Consider the following 21,814-nt stretch of genomic DNA (forward strand, 5'->3'; position numbering starts at 1 on the left):
TCACCACATTTGAAACTTCAATGAAAACTTTTAATATCATTACAATATGCCAACCTCAGTAGTCTTAACTGCTGGTCTCAAAATACGTCTTCAGCATGGCACATCCTTCTTTCAGAGCTAAGGAATGAAGGGGGTGGATAACAGGACCTCAACACTTCTTCTCACTGCAGGTAGATGCCATTCCAAGGCCAAAAACACAGCAGCACAGACTACCATCTCATTTGAGCCCCACTTCAATTCCATTTCTCCTCTTTTGAGGGTGTAATTAATACTGTAGCTGCTCAGGACCAGGTCCAGAAAAGTTCAGGCAAGGCAGGCCCAACATACACCTACTGCTCTCCAATGTTCATTCAGTCTTTCAAAGAACTGTTATTCAAAAAACAGTAGAGGAAATTTGAAATGACAACATGTTGAAAAAGGTAAAAAGTTACAAACCAGTGAACTACAAACCTGGTTCTGTCTTTAAAAAAAAAACAAACACCACGTACACACAGCCATGATACTAATTAAAAAGTCAATTGAGAATGAATGTCTGGAAAGGGTGTTGGCAAATGTCTATCAAAAGTTATAAAACCCAACCATGTGACCACATAAGCTGTATGCTGACTCTAAAGTTCCTGTGTTCACAGACAGCCCAAATTTCCATCATTGTCTTACAGCAAAGTTATGATTCTGAGAAAAAGCTGAAACAAGGGAAAGGGTAGAAGCTGGCCTATAATGCTAAATGTGTCCAGTTGCAGGAGGAGACACCATTTCCCCAGTGGGGAAAAGCATAGCATTACAGAACCCACCAGCAGCAGGCACTATCAAGTAGTAGCTGTTTTTATGTCATGCAAATAAGGGAGAAAAGCATGATCCTTGACAGGAGGTGGGGGGAGGAAACTGCAGACTATTAAATGGACAAGCCAGTGCACACCATCTCTTCCCATCTCCCAGACACATGAATACACATGTAAACGGGCAGCAAGGTCAAGATGGCATGCGCCCAGAACAGAGGGACAGCAATGACTAGTTGGTAAGAAAAATAATTAGTTTTGGAAACATGAACCCCCCACACCAAAATTATGTGGTCAACTGAAGTTCTCACAATGATTATCTTCAGGTGGAAATAAGTGGTTTTGCTTCTATCACCCAACCACACCTCAAGCTTTTAAGCAAGCTTGTTTAACATGTAAGAGACCCAGGATTTCACTTGAAGCTCGATGCTGGTCATGAGCTTCCTTCATGGCAATCATTGCTGCATTACAAATGGGAAGGACAAGTGTACACTCAGCACCGTAACTGCCAGAGGGCAAGAATCACTGCCCCATAGAGAATTTGTGCTCTTAAAGGGGCTTAATGCTTTTAGCAGTTCTAGACTGCAGACACAAGGTGAATTAGTTTCTTTTTTTAAAAAAAAATGAGCAGGGTGGGGACAGGAAAAAATAGACAGGTACCTTATTCTGTATACCTGGATTTCTCCTGATTCTTCATGCGCGCGCGCGCACACACACACAAATGTCCACCATAATAAAAACTAATAAAAATAATGGACTAAGAGCTCACAATGTACAAAATGTTTCAGAGCAGAGGAAGAAGGCGGCAGTTGGTCAGTCCCATGTGTGCTTTGTCACCTTCATTAGCTTCAGCTGCTGACAACCCCCCCCCCAACCCCCATCACTCCCCTCCAGGAAGGGAAAAAAGTTCCACTGCAGCAACAGATCAGCTGAGATGGATTTTGGTTATGCTGCTTGGCAGAGAATGGGGAACTGAAGAAACGGGGAGAGGGTGTAAGAATTCCTCAGTGAGTAAGACAATGTTCAACAGCCACCGGCAGGAGTCACAACAGCTCCTTGAGACTTCACTTTATGGCGCTGGCCTCCCCGTCGCCGGCCTCCCCCTCCAGCCTTTGCCTGAGGAGACAAGAAAACTGGATAAGGTGGGGGTTAGGATGGGCAAGAAGTCCCCTGGGCCACGCTGTCCCTACCTGGGCAAGAGACATCTGGGACAGCAACAGAATCAGAAACAGCAATAAGGCTAAGCCCCAGAGGAAGAAAGGAAAGGTATCTGCAATGCAATAAAGCAGTCCATTTAGCTCAACCTTGCCTGAGAGGTCAGGAAAGGATTAAGCAGGACTTCAGCTTTTTAGATATTCTGAAAAATGTGAAGCTTCCTAAGCAGAAGTTCCAATGATGTTCCCCTAAGTATAAAAGACAGAGGTCTGGTTCAGACATGCAGAGAAAAGAAAGGGCAGAATGGACTGTACCGCTCCAGACTACAGGACAAGGATCACAGTCTGGGCTACTGCCTTATGTTAAGAACTCCCTGCAAACAGACAACCCACAGGGGTTTTTTATGAGAAGGAATTTTACAAGCTGGGGTCATGTGCAGTCTTTGACAGTGCAGTCCATTCTGCCACTTCATTCTCCTGCATGTGTAAAGCAGGCCTTGGACTTAGGGAAAGAAAGTCTCCCAGGTTCCCCATGAGTTGCTCACAGAGGCACACAAGCCAAAGCTACCAAAGAAGCAGAAATACCTTATTGCCCTCTCGGTTGTGGGGCTCTTCATCCAGTGCAGGCTGAAGGAAAGCATCAGGAAAAGAAAAGCACAGGTAAGAGAATGCGCAGAGCATGACAGACATGAGAGGAGTGCCCTTAAAAGCAGGGCACTGTTAAAGCAGCAGAAAGTACAGTACTCGACACACAGGAGAGACAGCAAAGCAAACAAAGAGCTATTTAGCATAGGGTAAAGCAAGAGTTATTCAAAACCTTTGTGTTCCATCTGCTGAGCACGCCTAATTACAAAGCATTTCCTTGTTGCAATAGTCTATGTTTCTGCCACTGGGCCGTGGTTTTCTTCTGCTAGTTCTAGCTGATACTTGAAAATCAACACATACCAAATTTCTCCATTGTCTAAGATGGCTCACAATTATATTGAGTGCATTTAATCATTATCTAGCCTTTCCATCAAGGAGCTGGGGAAGATTACACCCACTCCCTCCTATCTTGCAACAACCCTATCAGGTTAGGATAAAGAGAACAAGTAGCCTAAGGTGAAATTCACAGCAGTTTCCTCCAGCCGCTACACCACAGTGGCTCTGACCCAATACAGTTAAAATGCAACTACGCAATGAAAGCCTGACCAAAATACAGAAGATCGACAGCGGAAACCACATTTTAACTGAAGAGACCAACAAGCAAGACACCTCAAAAACAGTCCAGTCTTGGTGTGGACATCCTTTCTTCACACAGTGGAGACAAACTAAGCAGGGCCCAGTTCAGCCATGTGCTGGCAGTGGCGCTTGCAGAAACCCAGTGTAACAGCTGACAACTCAAGATGATACACATCTCTTTTTTAGTCAGTGCTAGATAAACACCAGGTGCCAGATGTTTTTGATCTTCCGTGAGAAAAAACTCAAGGAACCAAGTCAGCCTGCAATTAGCAGGCCCGCATGACAAGGTTTCACTGTCACAAGATGATCCCCAGCAAGCAGCTCTCATTTTCAAAGACAATCCTGCTCTTTCCAAGGCTGAAGAGGCAGGCAATGCTGTATCTGTTACCCAAGCTGTTTACTGGCATCCAGAACAACTCTGATTCTTCTTCAAGAGGGTCACTTTACTATGGGGAAACCCCAAAGCCATTAATGATGTTTAGGACATTCCTTACTAGGCAGTAAGGAACTGATATATGGGGCATGTTGCGTACCTGTGGTTGCTGGGCACCTGATGGTGCTGAGGGGCCTGCTCCCAAGGAAACAGCATCATCTGCCACAGTAGGGCTTCCTGCTGCCAGGCCAGCCTGAGCCCCCCCATCCTCTCGCTTTATCAGGGGGGCCTTTTTTGTTGACTGCATCTTGATCTGCTGGGGCTTGGAGTTCATTGGAGAGTTATTGGTGGTCTGGAGTAACTGCCAAGTGGAGCAAGTAAATAGAACTGTTACTTTAAAAGTCCATGAAGCCTTAGCTAAGCAGTTAACCCTGACATTAAGAGGGCCTAGAATACATTTAATTTAAAACAGTTCTGTGCTGCCTCATAACAGTTCCTGAGGCAGCTCACAAAAATATCCTTAAACAACAACAACACAGCAGAACAAGCACAAACAGAAAAAAAAATTTAAAAATAAAATCAGTTAAGAAGAAGAAAGGGGGACTGCAAACTTATCACCAAAAACCATGGGGAAAAGAAAGTCTTCACACAGCTTTGCAGCAAGGAGGGGTGAGGGAAAGAAATAAATTTGGCTCTTCCACCTCCTGCTTCTGTATCTTTGTTCTTTTAAACCCCCACAGCTGACGGCAAGAGGGAAATGCCAGGAGGGGACCAGACCTTCCTGATGCCTACTTCTCTTGCTATGGAGAAGGGAGAAGAGGGAAGACAGCAGCAGCACAGATGAACAGCTAGCTGTGGTCCACTTTTTACTGTCCCTTTCAGCAGAGCTAGAGGCAAACCAATGGACTGGGGCTTCTGATTGACTATGCAAGGTTCCCTCTTGTCCTAGAGATAGAAGGAAGCAGAATGCAACCAAGAGGAAAAAATCCCATGCATAAAGCAAGACACAAAGATCCTGAAACAAATTAGAAGTTTCCCTATCATTCCAGGGTACCATCTATTAACAAACCATTAAGTTTTTCGCTAATTAGAAGGGTTGAGTCCCAATAATCATCAAAAGACATTTATAAAATGCAAAAAGCAACTCTTACAAATCCTCACACACCCCATTCCCATCCCAAACTCTTAGGTACCTTGGTGATGGTGCCTACAGCTTTGGTACGGCCCTCACGGAAAACAAGCCGCTGGTCTATGTGCAAATATTCTGGGGTCTTGATGAAGCGGAAGTGAACAGTGGCCTTGTCTCCTGTGCGTAGGCAGTCTTTGTCCATGCTGAGGATAGTAGCTGTCTGGCGGATGCTGCCACAGTGCACTAAAAACAGTAAGATTCCCATGGACACTCAATAGGTAGCCACAGAACAAGGCCAAGCAGAACAGATGCCTCAAAACAGCTACTGCTGTGCTACACATGGAGGGTCCCAGTCAAGAGTGGACTGCCGGCTAGAACTCAGCATGTCAAGCTGCATCCTGTGGCACTTCCCTAGTAAGTCAACACTATAAAAGCCATGGCAATCAGGAGCACTGGAAGGGTTTGCATCAACCACAATGCTGACAAGAGGAGAATGACAGCAATCTAATGCCCAAAGTAAGATTTTTTTTTCCTCCAGCAGCCATATTCTATGGATTTTTTTTATATTTGTAGCCTTCATACCTCCTCTGATGAGGGGTGAGGCTGTGAGAAGGAAACTGGCCTGAGTTTACCCAGAAAGCTGAGCAGGATTTTGAAACAGGTTTCCCAAATCCTAGCCTGACATTCAAACCACCACAACCTTTTTGTTCCAAGTGCCCCCCAAAAACATTTCTGTGGGAAGATACTGGTGCAGCAGGAAAATGGTGTGGGAGTTGGGGAGAGGGGGAATCCAAGGTTGTATTTGTCCAAGCACAGCTGAAGTAAGCCAAGTTCCAGTGGTGCTGCCAGCATCTCAAGGATTTGCCTTGCACACTGTACACAGATCTCCTGCACCGACAGTCTCAGCAGCACAGCTAGTACTGCTTGGTGGGCATCTGGACAGCTGGGGGTGCCAAACAAAATGGTCTGGTGTGCTGCTGTTGGCACACATGCCAAGGGTTGCTTACCCTTGGATTGTACCATACAGGTGACTCTCCCACAGCTGAACTAGGACTTGAAGGTCCCACAATGGCTTACAGCTTCCCAGTGTAAATGTACACAATGCAGTATCCCTTGACTTTGCAAACACTGCTGGTACATGACTGTGCCTTCTGATTTCGATCTTCCCCATCAAGTTAGTACCTCAGAGCACCTCACCAGGAAAGAATTAGAAGAAGGTTCACCACACCCCCAAGGCTGAAACTGACACACGTGAACTTTCTAGTACAGGAAAAAGGGACAGAAGAAGCCACTCCACATACCCATTGCCTGATAACGTGGACTGATGGTGGTAGGATGATGCAATACCAGAATTTCAGCTTCAAATTCCCAAGATGCTTGGGGATTCAGTCGAGGAGACACCATCACCATGCCTTTTCGAATAGAGGAGCGCTTGATCTGGTGAAAAGAGAATGGAGATTAGGATAGATCAAACCAGGGCTTAGGAACTGGTTCTTCTGGTTTTAATTATTTTTTCAAAAGAAAAAGGAGTATATAAGGGGGGAAAAGGGAAGGGGAAAGTATAAATTCATCAGTAATTTTTAAATTTTATGAACAGTTAACAAATCAACTGTTTTAGCAAAAATCCACAATTCATATGTAAGAGCAGACATTAAAACATCCTTATTACAGTATTTTGAAGTGAGTTCTCTTTTAAAAGACTAGGTAAATTTTTCTTGGTTGTGATATTCTATTAACGATAAAAAGGTTACATCTTTTATAGTTGATGAATTCTTGTACTAAAATTTAAATCATCCTGAAAAACCAAGGTAGGAACTGATTCTTGATTTAGAGGAACCCAAACACAGAACTGCTACAGCTGCTTTTCAGAAGGTCATGGGCTGTTTGACATACAGCCACTTTTGCAATAGAATGAGATGCCTGTATACCAGAATGCAATAATGCTGAGCAGGACCTCTGCAATGGGGAAGGAAGACAACTTCAAGAGGATTAACTTCAACAGATACTTGGGTCAGCCTAAAGTTACTAGTTTTCAAGGTTTCAGGCTCAATGCAGAATATAATGTTGGGAGGTCCAGTATTCCGACATGGTGACCTTGCCTAATCCTCTAGATGCAGCTGCCAAGCCTCTAGATCAGGGGTGTCAAACATACCATTCAGGGGCCAAATCAGGCCCCCGGAGGGCTCGTATCAGGCTCCCGAGCAACTGCCTATCTGCTTTTTTCTCCCTCTCTCTTGCCTCCTTTTGCTTTGCAAGGCTCGCTAGATTGCACAGGAGCTACAGAGCAAAACCTCTATATTGGCTGAGGCTCCTCTCTTGGGGATGAAGGGGGGGGTAATAGTTTGCTTTGTCAGGCTCTCTCAATTGCTATTGAGCTACTGAGCCAAGCCTCTCTTCCTTCTATTGGCTGAGGCTTCCTTTGCCCAGTTCCCTGGATCCCATGGGAGAAATACAAAGAAAGCATCTTTAAGACCAATGAATGCTAACATTTTAAGCATGTTTTAAGTTTTTTAAAAAATATTTGTGTTTGTCTGCTTCTTTATAAAATTTGTATCTCTGCTACCTAATCTAAAATAGCCACACACATGGCCCGGCCCAACAAGGTCTCATTTATGTCAGATCCGGCCCTCATAACAAATGAGTTTGACACCTCTGCTCTAGATGCAGCTGCCAAGACCCAATAAGAATCCAAACTTTCAGCTGGAAAAAGGCAAATTTCTAGCCTTCATGGATGAAGTGATGTTTACATATGAAAAACCTTCCCAGTACATTTCTCACTGCCAAACAAATGATTCACCGATGGCTTATTCCTTACAGTGTAGTTTCTACCATTATCGCTCTCTGATATCTTTGCAATTTGTGTACAAAACCCACTACGTTGTCAAGCAGCATGCAGCTAGGTTATCAAAAAGCAATATTCTCCCAGTAGAACAATGCTCATGCTCACCTTTTTCAGAGCAAAGGAGGCTGTCTGCCCTCCCCGCACCTCTTTGACTGGCATGCGCTTGCGGTGAATGGACTTCACAGCAATGGGCAAGAAGTTACCCAGGGGATCTGGTCCTAGGAGCAAGGTGTCATTTAACTTGATCAGCCCTCTCAGTGTTGTCCCAGACACCACTGTTCCAACTCCCTACACCAGAGAGAAGAGAAAAAGTAACTGAATTAGACACAGTGAGAGCAATGGTGGAATCCAGTCAACTTTCCCATTCCTTCCTCAGCTCTGCAAATATGGAAGTGACTTCCAAACATCACTTTCCTTACTGGAACAGAGTAGGTATCATCTATCTGGAATTCTGCAGGCTCTTCTTCCCTGTAACTGGTCCGTGGAGACAGAAGATTGAGAAACATCTTAAGCAAATCCAGGTTCTCACCAGTGACATTTGAAATCTGGAATATTGGGCACATCCTAAAGGAATGAAAGCATAGGTTACTCAAAGCTATTCACTGGTTTAGCTTAAATATTTTGAGGTTCCTCACATGCTGAACTGGATATGTCCACTAAAGGAAGGAAGATTTAGTTCCAATTACCTTTCCGAGCTGAAGTTGGAGGCGGTAACAATGACATCATCCTTGCTCTGGACCAGAACAGGGATCTTCCTGCATCCTGGGGACTTCAGAAGTCGCTGCAACAGCTTCAAGGTTTCTTGAATAACACAATGCACATCGTGAGGCAAGTATTCCATTCAGTACAAACGTAATTTTGGCTGGGTTAGTTAAGATACACACCTACCACAGCACTTGAACAGACTGTGCATCAGTCACATTCACAATCCCTCTCAATATTTAGTAATTTCTGTACTGCCTTCTTTCAACCCAAGTCAGTTTACATAATAAATATCCCTATAAAACAATTACAATACAGCCCCAAAATTTTGATAGTCATACCACTTTAAAACCCAGAAATCTTAGCAATCCAAAAGCAGCACATTAACAAAACAAACATCAAATTATAAGTAAACTGGTTAGTTTAGAATAGACTTTACAAAGTCCTTGTAAGCAGGGCCATTTTGCATAGCCTTGCAAAGACTGGGAGATGGCTTCAATGTCCTCTGAAAGCCCACTTCAGAGCCACTAGTGAAAAAACTTTGAACAGATAAGTATGGCCTATGGAAGGGAAAGGAACTGAAAGCATCAGTTGCCAAGAAGAAGACTGCAGATTTATACCCTGCCCTTCTCTCTGAATCAGAGACTCAGAGCAGCTTACAATCTCCTTTATCTTCTCCCCCCACAACAGACACCCTGTGAGGTGGGTGGGGCTGAGAGGGCTCTCACAGCAGCTGCTCTTTCAAGGACAACTCCTGCGATAGCTATGGCTAGCCCAAGGCCATTCCAGCAGGTGCAAGTGGAGGAGTGAGGAATCAAACCTGGTTCTCCCAGAAAAGAGTTCGCACACTTAACCACTACACCAAACTGGATGACTGTTGTTGGTGTGAGAGCTCATCTAAGAATAGGCAGGCCTTCAATTAAGTGACCCCAAACCACATAAAGCCACCAGCACTGTAAACTGAGCTCAGAAATGAAGAAGCAGGCAATGCAGGCACTCCTGAACAAGAGTGATATGCTCAAGGAGGAGAGTCAACCAGATGCAATTTCTGGGTGGTCTTTAAGAAGGGCAACTTCAAATCCAACACATTGCAGTGATTCAGCCTTGAGGTTACAGTGGTATAGATCAGCAGGCAGTTTTCTGTATTACTTTACAACAGTAAAGAGCAGAACAGAAACTTATATTTCCTCTGTGACCGTTTTGTAAGATGAAGGCTTTAAGAACCATATCTGGCCACTGCTTAAAGACATTCAAGACAGAACAGAATGAGTCCAGGCTACAAAAAGAACAGATTTTGAAACTGGTGCATTTCTCAGCTTCCTGGAATTTCAGATTTCACTTAAGCCCAGCTGCTTAGCCTTCATGATGAGGGAGAGACAGATCACGGAGACAATCCAGATAGTGTCTACTGATTTGCAAAACTGTATTTATATAAACAGCCTTCTCTCTCCATTACTAGCAACCAGATGCCTGAAAGTTAATACTGACCACACAACACTGATGATCAAAAACAGCTGCTTCTGTCAAAAGTGAACCAAAGCTGAATGAAAATAATTTCTTAGAAAAGGAAAGCATTTATGGCCAAAGCAGCCAGAGGAAGGTAGAAAGACAAACAAAAAAACAGAAATGGATCTTTGAATTGGACCTACACAGTCTCTTTGCATAAGGCTAGAGGGAAGCTGCTCATGGGCTGGATCTGAGCCTTGTATGGGCCTGACGCAGCCCATGGGCCACATTTTGACACCCCTGAGAGAGGAAAGACATCCAGAGAAAACCTAAGGTTGAAATGCAGTTTTTAAAGTAAGTTTCAGTGTAGAAAAGATGCATTTTATTGAACTAATGTACAAAAAAAAATTAGATTAAGAACTGGGAGATAATATGGAGGAAAGAATATTTTTAAAAGCTTCTCTAGTTTATTTGAAGGTATGTTTCCAAAGTAGGAAAAGGCAAATATTTCCGAACTGAAAGAAACTGTTGTGTCAACATCCATTTACCCTGAAGAATATTAGCAGGACACATATCAATCTTAGTCACCACTACGAAGACTGGAACATTGAGTGCTAATGCCAGACCCAGATGCTCCTTGGTCATCCCCACAATTCCAGCATTGCTGCCAACCTGTATGGAAGAAAGCACAAGCAAAAGTAAAAACAGTTGCAGGCAAGCAGATCACCTCTAAGGGCTTGCCTAGAAGTCAGGCTTTGCCTGTGTTGGCCTTAGGTGGACACTCACCCCAAAAGGAAGAATTGCAGTACATTAAGAAGGAAAGATCAGTCAACTCTATAATTAAGCACTGTCTTCCTTAAAGTATCCCCTAAAACACAAAGGCCACAAACTTCCCAGGACAATTTCAATAATACAATCAAAAGGTATCCAGTGTTATCCTTGTAGAAGCAGTTCGGATTGCTTGCTCAAAAATAATTATTATGCTTATATTTATTCATGAGCCTGAGGCGCAGGCAGAGATAAGGAACAATTTGCTCATCTGTGTCATAGAAAGAAATTCACAGTGGCAGACATAGTCCAAGTCAACCCATGTTACAAACTATGGGCAGAAACCGGTGATCTCACCTTCCAGAGCAATCTTTTGTTTATTTTGGAAGGGAGACAAAGTAGACTAGGACAACTTGCACATCTGGAGAGATCTTTTACACTCCTACAAGTACAGAAACTCTTGAAAGGACTTCAGCTTAACATGGTGTGCATGATTAACTATGAAAATGAGTGTGATAAAGAATGTAGCAGTGCCACAAGAAACCATGTTGTGAGCAATACACTGCTAACTTGGAAAGTTCCAACATTTTGCAATGAAAAATTACCAGAAGTTGTTGAATAACTCCCAATACCAATTCATTATACTTCTGGATTCCTAAAAAGTTTCAGGGAAAATTCTACGGCACTTTTTAATTTATTAGTTCCTCAACATCTCAATGTGGCAGATGCTTAAAAAGTGTCACAGGTGCCAACTGACTGACTATCTTTGGTAGTGCTCCACACACACTCAACTTACCATTAGCATGCAAAAATCAGGTAGATGCCCCGTCATGCCAAATACTGTAGTCTTCAGGTACTTCTCATGCCCAGCAAGATCAATGAAAGTTATAACCTTTGTTGATTTCTCACAAATCTTAGTCCATTCCAGACTTCCACCATGGCTGTCAGGTTTGTTTACTACATTGCCTTCACTGTCAAAGCCCAAAATGTCATTGCCTACGCTGCTGGTCCGACCCGACTCAATCTCATGCTTGTGGCGGAAGAGTTTTTGCCGGGCAAAACCACGCCCATTGTCCAGCTCGCCGTGAGTCAGGACACCCAGCAGGGTACTTTTCCCAGCATCTACATTGCCAACCACTGCTACCCTACAGAAATGCAGAAGACAGTTATTAGGTCAGTCACCTCCAATTTAACACAACATCAGTTCCTCAATGCCATTAAAGGACAGTACTCTCTAGCATATTTAAGAGGCTGTGGCTATTGAAACAGTAACCATACTACAGAGATCCAAGCTGCAACTTCTAGATTACAGGGAAGGTGTAGCAGAACAAGTTACATCTAAAACTCTCAAACACAGGGGTCCTCAAACTACGGCCCGAGGGCCAGATGCGGCCCATTGAGGACGTTTATGCAGCCCACCGGGTTATGGCAAAATCAGACTGGAAGTGACGTTCGACCTAAACTCGCATTAGCAATGCACACTTCCGGCACTGGGCTAAGGCGGCGGAGACAGAGTGTGAGGCGATACTGAGGTGAGGTGAGTTCCCAGGCCGGGGTGTACGGTATTGGGAAGGGAGAGAGATGCAGAAGACGAAGAACTGACGGCCCGCATCCTTGTACAGTAATGGCAGCCACCACAACAGACAGTTTTTGTTTTTACTATAGTCCGGCCCTCCAACAGTCTGAGGAACAGTGAACTGGCCCCCTATTTAAAAAGTTTGAGGACCCCTGCTCAAACAGATGGTTTCCCACCCCCAAACATTCTGATTGTGATCTTGAAAAAGTAGTTAACTAAGAAGTGCATCATGGTATAAGGGTCACCAGAAGTGTTTCTTAAACACCACAGCTCAAAAATAAGCCTAATAAATAATACAGAATGGTCTGGACTTATGATTATAACTTTTAATCTTCAATGTATCAATGTACAGTGTAGTACATTATAAGATCTCATATCCAACTAAGGGCTCATTCACTGCCCCCCCTCTCAGGTATGCTTGACAGGCAGTGGGACGCCCAAGAGTCTTAGCCTTGCACATACGCAGCTACCATCTGCAAAACATCATGCATGACAAAGTACACGTGTACATCCCCTCATGAATACAACCCACCCTGTTCAATCTCTGCATTTTTTTTTAAATAGAAAGATGATCAAGCATGCATTCTGATCACATGAAAACTTTTACTGAGAGGGGAAGAGAGGCCTTTGTCAAGTCTACAGGATCAGAAAATTAATCAGTGCTAAACTGGAGAAGAATCCTACATTGGTTTAAGAACCTCATTTTATATTATTGTTACTGAAAATATCAAGACAGATTTTTCTCCCACTGGATACAATGCACTGCAAACATCACTAGAATATGTTATTTCATGCATTCAACAGGTTCTAATTTTGAATCCTAGTACCATTGCATTGTTTATTGGATATGCTGTCTAACTGAACTGTTTTCTAGATTTTGGAATCTGTCTTGAATCCCAGTGAAAATGATGTACTATAAATGAAATAAATATAAAATTTTCAATTTTTAAGTGCCAGAATCATAAGAGCCAGCACCAAAGCTTTAATATGCTTGTTCTGAGTAAAGATTTTAAAAAGCTGAAATCATTATTAGTCACCACCATCACATTTTAAGAAACCATATGCATGTAATTTTAACAACTCTGAAAGCAAATAATTTTACATACACATTTTACACCCAACAGAACATTTATCACTATGAAACAATGCTAAAGTCAACCCTCTGACCTAGAAACAAACTATCATAGTCACAAGCCACAAGGTAGATATCACACACCCAGCCCTAAACAAGACCTTTCAAATTCTACAGAGTAAGAACAAGATTTCAGCCAACAATGTTCAGAATCCAGGCTTACAAACAAAACACCAGTACAAGAAGCTGCCTAATCAGACAGCATTTGATGAGCCAAGCACACATTCAAGAACTTAATAAGCAGCTTGTATACAAAGCATAAAGGAAGAGAGACTTTAATAACAAGGTGAGGCCAGGTCACTCCCACAGTCAAACCAGAGTTACCGGCTTCCCACTACTACCTGTGCAGACTACAGGAACAGCTATCCTGGCTGACAAACACTGCTTCCACCTATCTCTCTTACCTGACTTCCAGGAAGTCATTGTCGCCTACACGCTTCCGAACTAAGTAGTCACGTACTTTTCCTCCTGCTTCCTGGTGCTCTCGTAAGAGGATCACATCTGCATCTATTTGTTCTGCCATGCTCTTCACTGTGGCATAGGAAGCTTCCATGTCTGCATCACTGAGCCCATACTCAGTCCCGTCTAACACAGTGGGGTGGGGGAGAAAATGAACAATGCTGAATGTCTTCTAGGTTGAGACAAGAAGAAACATCTATTTTATAATTAATTGACTCTTCTTTAGCACTCAAAAAGTTCTACAACTGCAGACCAGGCACGATGAATGCCCAATGCAAGTCTCTGTTGTTTTGCTCAGTCAATTCTTAGCACAGCTTTTTGAAGTAAATAGCAGGAGGGTCAAGCGCAAAGTCAGCTTCTTCACAATTCATCCCTTTCCCTCATCTCTTATACACTTATGCTAATACAAGGGGCAGGACTGTAGATCTGTTCAAATGTCACACTGCTGTAACTGACAAACAGGTACATTCAAGGAGACTGCAAGGATACCTGGTAAACGCATACTAAAGAAAACATGCATGTTCGCACTCTAGCCTACAAGAACACAGAGAAGGATTTTATTATTTACTCATTTACTTCATTTATTTAAATTAATTTACCTCATTTAATTATTTACTCATTTACTTCATTTATCTAAATAAATTTACTTCATTTATTATTTATTTAAAACATTTCTTAATACTTTTCTACATTGCAAAATATAAGGAGGCTTACAACATAAATAAAAATGATTATAAAAACACATTAAAACCACAATTTAAAATCTCATTCAGGACTGCCAATCAATAAAAACAAATGTTATTGTTTTACTTAAACAAAACACTTCAAATGGTTATTGTTAATTTTTCTCCTTCCAATAAAGTACAGCAGAAAATATATCCATATATGAGAGATTAACCTATTAATCTGGAGACAGATAATTCTGAAATCATTGCAAGGTAAACTATTTGAATGGTAAATTACCAAGCACCCATTAATTTTCTTATATAGCTGTAAAACTAACCTGAAAAAATACTACTCTAAAAATTAAAACTTTATTTGGGTTGTAAATAGCAAGAATGTGTCTTTATGTAGAAAACCATGATTTAAATCAAGTCTTACTGAATAGCGATTTAAATTGTGATTGAAATCAATTTGATTCTAATCCAATCGACCCTGGCCCAAGGTCACCCAGCTTCCATGGCAGAGTGGGCATCTGAACCTGGGTCTGCCCGATCGTAGTCCAACATTCTAACTATAATACAATCCTGGCTTTCTAAAAATAAAAATACCTTTTGGGACTTAAAGTTTCATGGGGTACACAAGATATATTTGCTAGCACCATTCTCAGTATTATGCTCAGACCAATCCAAAGCAGAGGACAGCATAGTTTATTGAAAACATATTTGTAATTGTAACTGTGGACCAAGAAAATTTAACTAACATTTTAAAGCATTAGCTGTATGGATGTGGTGGTGATTGCCAAATGCGTTTATTGTACTAGGGAGTAGAGGTTTTTGAACTCAAGATGTGAGGATCTACCATCTCTTCCCCACTCCTACTTGGAAGCAGCAAACATCACTATTGAGTCACTAATGCTTCTTAACACCAATCTGGTGCAGTCGTTAGAGTGTTGGACAAGATCCAGGAGTGTAAATAAAATAAACACATAAATACATGCACAACTAAAGCAGATAATCATGCTCACCTGACCCTTGACCAATGACATAGATTGTCTCCCCACATCCTTCATCCATTCTCTCCCACATCTGCCGGAGCAAGCTATCATACTGTTCAGATGTCGGACTCACCATTACTAGCTGAACACAAAGATAAATACCCTCTGAAAAGCATACTGCTTTGACAATGTGTGAGAACACTGACACTGTCTTTTCAGAGATGTCAGCCTCAAAATTTGCTTATATATATACATATTAACAATTATATCAAAAATATACATTTGGAAAGACTTCCACCAAAACAAAGTGCTGTCTGGACTACCAGGCAACAATCAACACTGCAACTACATTCAAAGGCCACAGTAATTAAAAGGCAATCACTCAAGAAAGAGCTCACAGCAATAAGCTGTGAAGGAGAATAAGAGATTTTTAAAAAATGTTCAATGAAATATATGTCTTTAAAGTAGACTGAAAAAACATACAATATCATAGAAACAAATGTGGCTGTTTTGCTATTGTTAAATGGGTACAATGCATATGAACTACTAATACTGCATGCTGCTCCAGCTTTTGTGTAAAACAGCTGCTCCATCATTTTGGTTGTGGATCCCATTTACTCCAAACTGCATTAGTCACTAATCAGATTGATAAATACAAGTCTCAAAAAGGGCAATACATGAGACAAGCCAGAATGATTCCATCATCAACTTTCAAGGACACTTTTCTTTCACATCCCACCTGTTTGGAGTCTGTCATGTGATTTGCTGTCCACCCCTCCACCCCCAGCATTACAGGTGAACAGGAATTCAAGGGCTCAGGCACTGACACACATTCTTGAGTCCAAAAAGTGCTCCCCCCTTCTCAAAACAAAATAGTTCCATGGAACTGGGTGATTATCGCCGATTTCAGAACATTTTAATTCCCCAGCACACAACTGCAGTATAACAATTAAAGACACTTTTAAAAATGTTGTTGAAAAAATGAAAGAAGTACTGGACACATCCGGCAGTCTTTGAGGGAACACTGGGTCGACACAACGCAAATTAAAAATATGCCACTTACATTTTTTCAATGCAGGCACACCCCTGCCACGTATACCACCACATCGTGGTACCCTTGGAACCACATCGACTTAAGGCTCCCCCCCCCCCACACACACGTCTGAATATGTACAAGGCTTGGAAGACAGCCGTCTTGTCACCTCTAAAGGCATCGACAGAACGGAGTGTGCATGTGTGAACGGCTATCTAACCCGTGTCAGTGACGCTGCGCAGTGCAAAGGACAAGGAGGGTCACCCACTCCCATGGGAAGAATGAGATGTCGAAGACTTTTTTTTGGGGGGGGGGGGAGGAAAGACGGCTGACGAGGACTGGAGCCGGGTGGACTTTCCTCGGCCAGTCGCTGCCCGCCCCCCGGTGGCCTCAGCCGGGCCTACCTTGCTGGTGAGATCGAGCTCCGGCTCCCCATTGAGCACCTCGCCGTCCTCGCTGCAGTCCGAGTCTGGAATATCGCGGTGAGGCCGGGACGAAGCCGCCGCTGTCCCGCTGTGTGACGCGGGCTCTGGGGCAAACATCGAGGCCGGCACCGGCGAGCCCCCCATTGGGGAGCGACTGCGCTCGGTCGCCATCTTGGCAGCCCCTGTCTCCGACTCCCGCCACATTAGCATAGGCCCCGCCCAGCCCAGCACAAGCCCGCAGAGACTTTTTGCGGCGTCCGCAAACCTACTTAATAATTCATTACCTTTCCCGCCAATCACCGTGCAGCCTCATTAATAATTACTATGGTCCTATGACAACCGAGATCTGATTATTAATAGTCATAAATCATGCCTCTCTCACCCCCCCTCCCCTTTCCGTTTCCTCCAGACTGGAATGATAAATACTGAAGCGGCGGTGCAGCGCCACCCCTTTAATATAGCGCTGAAGCATGGAACTAATCCTACGTGTTTAGCATGTCAAGACCAATGGGAGAGAAGAAGCTTGATAAACAAAGCTTGTGTCCAATCGAGCTAAAGATTTAAATAAGAGGTGGGAGCAGGATCGCGACAGAGGCGGCTTGGTTAGAAAAGAAGGCTGGAAATGTGGGGATTTCCTGTGTTTACTTTTGCCTCTTTGTGACAGAACTCTCCGGCTCCGGGATAGGACCTGGCAATTGCTGATGACAGAGGACCGAAATACATTCCTTTCATCCGTAATGAACTGATGCAAAGGAACTGACACTGTCTGAACGTGTCTGGACTAATCTCCAAACCTGCGAATTGTAAAGATTCACTCATTCAGGTGTTTTAATGTGAATTCATGGTTTCCAGGAAAACTGGCCCATTAAGTGTAACTATTCAACTACAGAACAAAGTTGGAGTCCAGTGGCACCTTTAAGACCAACAAAGTTTTATTCAAGGTATAGTGCATGCACGCTTCCTCAGACATTCTCAATAAAATTTTGTTGTCTTAGGTGCCACTGGACTCCAACTTTGTTCTACTGCTTCAGACCAGTATAGCTGCCCACCTAGATCTATGTTCTACCATAATAAAACTTGCTTATATCTCCCTGAAAAACACAGGGTCCAAGGGGGCAACTGGAATCTGGAGGCTATATTTAGAGGGGCTGTGGCTCAGTGCTATAGCATCTGCTTTGCCTGCAAAAGGTCCCATGTTCAGTACTCAAAATACCAGGTTAAAAGGACCAGGTAGTAGGTGATGTGAAAGCCCTCTGCATAAGACCCTGGAGACCCAGTACACGTGCTAGCAGGCAATACTGATGGTGATGGACCAATGGTCTGATTAAGTATAATGCAGCTTCACATGACCCAAGCTGGAATCTCCAGTCTGCCATGAAACTTACTGGTTAACCTCAGGTCATCCACTATCTCACAGGAGATAAAATGGAAGAAGGGAGAATGATATTGTAAGCCTTAGGGCCCCCCAAAGGGAAGTTAAGCAGGGTATAAATAAATATCTGTCAAGAAACATATAAAACAAGAGTTTAAAAGCAACCAACTGATCATAATTCATCAAAGCCTGAAACATTGTAGGGGGAGGGGGATATTTCAAACGTAGTCTGGAAACAAGCAACTGATGAAGCTATGTTAAAACTGGCTTTTATGGTCATATCTGTGGGCTCCAGTCATCGGAGAGTCTGCAAGTTTTTCCCCCTAAGTAAAGTTTCTGAGTTGTCTGTAAAGGCAGTCCAGAAAACTATGTTCCAGTAGTCCAACAGGTTACAGCAGCATGATGGATCATAAGGCAGCCCTGGATTAATCATTAACCAAAATAAACACATGCTTAGGGCACCAAGGGAAGGGGGGGGCACCACAGAGGGTTTTTATATTCCTTACTGCTCTATTTAGTATTAAACAAATTTTAAAAAATTAGAAGTTTATATTTATTATAGTTATGGGGGGTGGCCTGGAAGAAAACTGAATTTTTAATCTTTTATTTCAGCACTTATTGAGTCCTATTGTTTTGTCAGTTAAACAACGGAAGGGCCAAGGGGCACCATTGTTGGACAGTGCTTAGGACATCAGTTGGCCTTAATTCAGCCCTGCAGCAAAGCCAGAACAGTAAGCTCCATATAAGATGTAATGGTTTTAAATTGTAACTGTGTTTTATTGTTTTTTAAATTGTAAATGTAAATGTTGTTAGCCGCCCTGAGTCTGCTTCTGGAGAGGGCAGGATAGAAATTTAAGGTACATAAATTGAAAGAAAGCTCTTCTTGCATCAGCACAGCAACTGCTTTTCCAAGAGCAAACCTGGATCAAGGAGCACTCATAAATCAGTTCGTGCTAAATTCACCCTGTCCAAAACTGGGAGGAGCATCTCCAATATCAGCCGCTATCACCTCTGACTTGTCTGGATTCTGGTTTTGCTTGTTCTTCCTCAGCATCTGACCACAGCATCCATGCATTGATCCAGGATTGACACATCCAGCTGCTTCCAGAGGATTATTTAATAATATATTGAGCTAGATGATACTTGCATATCAATAGTACACAAACACAATTGTGTGGATGGTATTTACTCTAACGTAATGTTAAAATATACTGGGAGAAGGGTTGCATATCAACCAAACTGTTGATTTCAGCATCCCTGATAACTACTTTTTTAGTTCTATATAGCAGGAAGGGCTGAAACCATCAGAGTGCTGAACGTATAACGTCTCTAGAGAATTTAATGATCAACAGTACCAAAGGCTGCAGACAGATCTAGTAGGACCAAAAAGGATATATTATTCTTTTTACAGCTACAAGTGAAGATCCACCAGAGTGACTAATACTTTCCTGGCCTCAAAACCAGGCCTGAAGTTAGACTGAAATAGGTCACAGATAGATGTGTCCTCCAGAGGCTTCTGCTCTGTTACCACCTGCTCAGGTACATTTTATTTAATTAATTATTTGTGTTATTTTATTTATAGTCTCCAATTAGACTCAAGGAGGATGACACAGTCAATGCAATTAAAAAAATATCTAATAAGAAGTGTGATAGGGCTGGGATCCCAGAAATTTGAGCAAAGTATTAAACATGTGCATGCATGTAAAAGAAATTAGCTTTGTTGGTCTTAAAGATGCCACTGGACTCAAACTTTGTTCTATTGCTTCAGACCAACATGGCTACCTACCTGAAGCAGTAAATGGTATCACATAAGATACAATGCACTGAGAATGAGTGCAACAACAAATAATATATGCCATACACAGCGCATTGCCTCAGAAGGTCAAGGTGCAGTACAATCTTAAGCGGAGTTACATCTTTCTAAGCCAATGGGCTTCAGTTTAGAAGTGAATAACTCTGTTTAGGACTGCACTGTTAGAGACCAGCCTGTATGTTGCTACATCTTCTTTCAACAAATGTATACTAGTAATCATTACTTCCTTTGTTCAGGGGGGAAATCCATCCAGGTTACTCTCAGCTTCTTCTGGCAAGATTGGTTACAAGGGACAGGGTGCCACATAGATCACAGCCTTCAGAACACCTGTCTGCATTGTTCAAGGATACCAATCTAAAGCTATCCATACAAAATTTGCAAGACCGTGCTCCTAACACTTTTGCAATAACCTACATTTAAACTTGAATCCAAGTTAAATAATAGAGCAAATACATCATAAGTGATAATCGCATCTAATGTGTCAGATACTGGTTTCATACAATCCTGAACAATTGTGGTGGATGCAATTCAGCAAATGCAACAGTAGTGGAAACCAAAGCCTTTTCTGGTGTCAGCACTACCTCATAGACCTTCAGGTGAGCTCTATGGCCTACCTGTCTATGAGTCAATCACACAAGTTATCTCCCAGCACTTCTTACTTCCCCAAACTCTTTAGTATTCTGCTAGAAGAAAAATATTGGAGAGCAAAGTTGCCTATTGCATCAGCAAGCCAGGCTTGCATAAATGCTCCAACCTCATTCCTGTTTAAGATATCAAAATCTCCCAAACTATTTCAGATATATTAATCTCCATGGGCAGAACTGCCTGCAGGGGAAAGGGCACCACCACCAAGCAGACCCTAAGCAAACAGTAATCTTGACCAAGACTAAGACCTATACTTTAGCCCAGGGGTCCCCAGCCTTTTAGAGCCTGCAGGCACATTTGGAATTCTGACACAAAAGGTGAGCACAGCAACAAAATGGCTGTCATAGGAGTGGAGCCAGTCAAAAAATGATTGCCACAGCTTAGTTTCAGTAACATGGTGCTTGTACTGTGGTCTACCAAAGCAACATTTAAAAAAATCTGCACAACCAATCAAACGTCCAACAGTCAGTTGGAAGATCTGCCTGGCTCCACCCACTTTCTAAAAACTTGTTGGGTGCTAGAAAAGGTCCCAGAGTGTGCCTGTCTTTGCACCCACAGGCACCACATTGGGGACCCCCGCTTTAGCCCCTTATCCAGATTACCATAAACCTGCTCAGTACAGAAAAGCAGATCCAGAATATGCTACTTATTATGCGTTGGGCCTATAATAACCATGGCAGTCATAAAGTCTTGAGCTTGACCTGATAAGGCTAGTTCAGTGTGGATACTGAAGTCTGTTGGGACAATCAGCTCTGGGGAAAACAGACCAGCAAGATAAATGACAGCTATATGTTCTCAGGAAAACATACACATCTGTGTCAGCCTTTGCCATAAAAAGTTACAGGTTCACTGAGGCAAGGGAAAGTAAATTATATGTTAATTGAAAAGAACAGAGCTTGGAGTCAGAGATCTTGGGAATTACCAGAACCAGGATAGATGGGGCTTCATATCAACTCAAAGCCATAAAACTCACTGATACATAACCTTTGTGCTTGGCTGTGTTCTGCAGGCTCTGGAGGTCCAACCCTCCAAGGTACAGATTGGTTACCTAACCATCTGCATAACCACCTTGAGAGCCACCATGGTTCAGTGGTTCTGTTGTTGGCCTTTGAGCTGGGAGATCCAGGTTTGAATCTCAACTTTGACAGATTAGTTTGTTGGGTGACCCTGGACCAATCACAGTCTCATTTGAAATAACGGAATTTCGTGCCCTAGCTTTCCTCCGAGAAGGCCTACACGTCTTTCCCTTTTTTATCCCTGCAAACAGCCCTTGCCACTGGCAAGTTACGAG

The 21,814-nt window shown here is 42.7% G+C and overlaps 1 protein-coding gene and 1 long non-coding RNA gene across 3 annotated transcripts; both read right to left on the reverse strand.

Annotated features, from left to right (window-relative positions):
• Nucleotides 1-467: 467 nt before the first annotated feature.
• Nucleotides 468-16,916, reverse strand: GTPBP1 (GTP binding protein 1). 2 transcript variants are annotated; one of them, XM_060245446.1, is made up of 13 exons: nt 16,673-16,916; nt 15,266-15,377; nt 13,524-13,704; nt 11,208-11,556; nt 10,192-10,315; nt 8,182-8,296; nt 7,915-8,059; nt 7,601-7,783; nt 5,955-6,090; nt 4,718-4,896; nt 3,685-3,885; nt 2,516-2,557; nt 468-1,892 (listed from the first exon to the last, which is right to left on the reverse strand). In XM_060245446.1, exons 1-13 carry the CDS (start codon nt 16,901-16,903, stop codon nt 1,800-1,802), a joined length of 2,091 nt encoding a protein of 696 aa, XP_060101429.1. In that variant the 5' UTR covers nt 16,904-16,916; the 3' UTR covers nt 468-1,799. The 2 variants fall into 2 exon arrangements, with proteins under 2 accessions (XP_060101429.1, XP_060101430.1); XM_060245447.1 differs by lacking the exon at nt 2,516-2,557.
• On the reverse strand, nt 12,333-12,520 carry LOC132576707 (uncharacterized). The gene is made up of 2 exons (XR_009555769.1): nt 12,423-12,520; nt 12,333-12,392 (listed from the first exon to the last, which is right to left on the reverse strand). It is a non-coding gene; the product is annotated as an uncharacterized LOC132576707 (long non-coding RNA).
• Nucleotides 16,917-21,814: the final 4,898 nt, after the last annotated feature.

The sequence above is a fragment of the Heteronotia binoei genome, chromosome 8, assembly GCF_032191835.1.
Source record: "Heteronotia binoei isolate CCM8104 ecotype False Entrance Well chromosome 8, APGP_CSIRO_Hbin_v1, whole genome shotgun sequence".
Classification (NCBI taxonomy): Eukaryota; Metazoa; Chordata; class Lepidosauria; order Squamata; family Gekkonidae; genus Heteronotia; species Heteronotia binoei.

Coding starts and splice junctions, on each gene's coding strand:
- GTPBP1 (XM_060245446.1), bottom strand. CDS start 16,903: ATGCTAATGTGGCGGGAGTCGGAGACAGGGGCTGCCAAGATGGCGACC. Junction 2,558..3,684: donor CAGGTGCCCAGCAACCACAG/GTACGCAACATG, acceptor GCTTTCCTTCAG/CCTGCACTGGATGAAGAGCC. Junction 1,893..2,515: donor ACAACCGAGAGGGCAATAAG/GTATTTCTGCTT, acceptor TTGTCTCCTCAG/GCAAAGGCTGGAGGGGGAGG.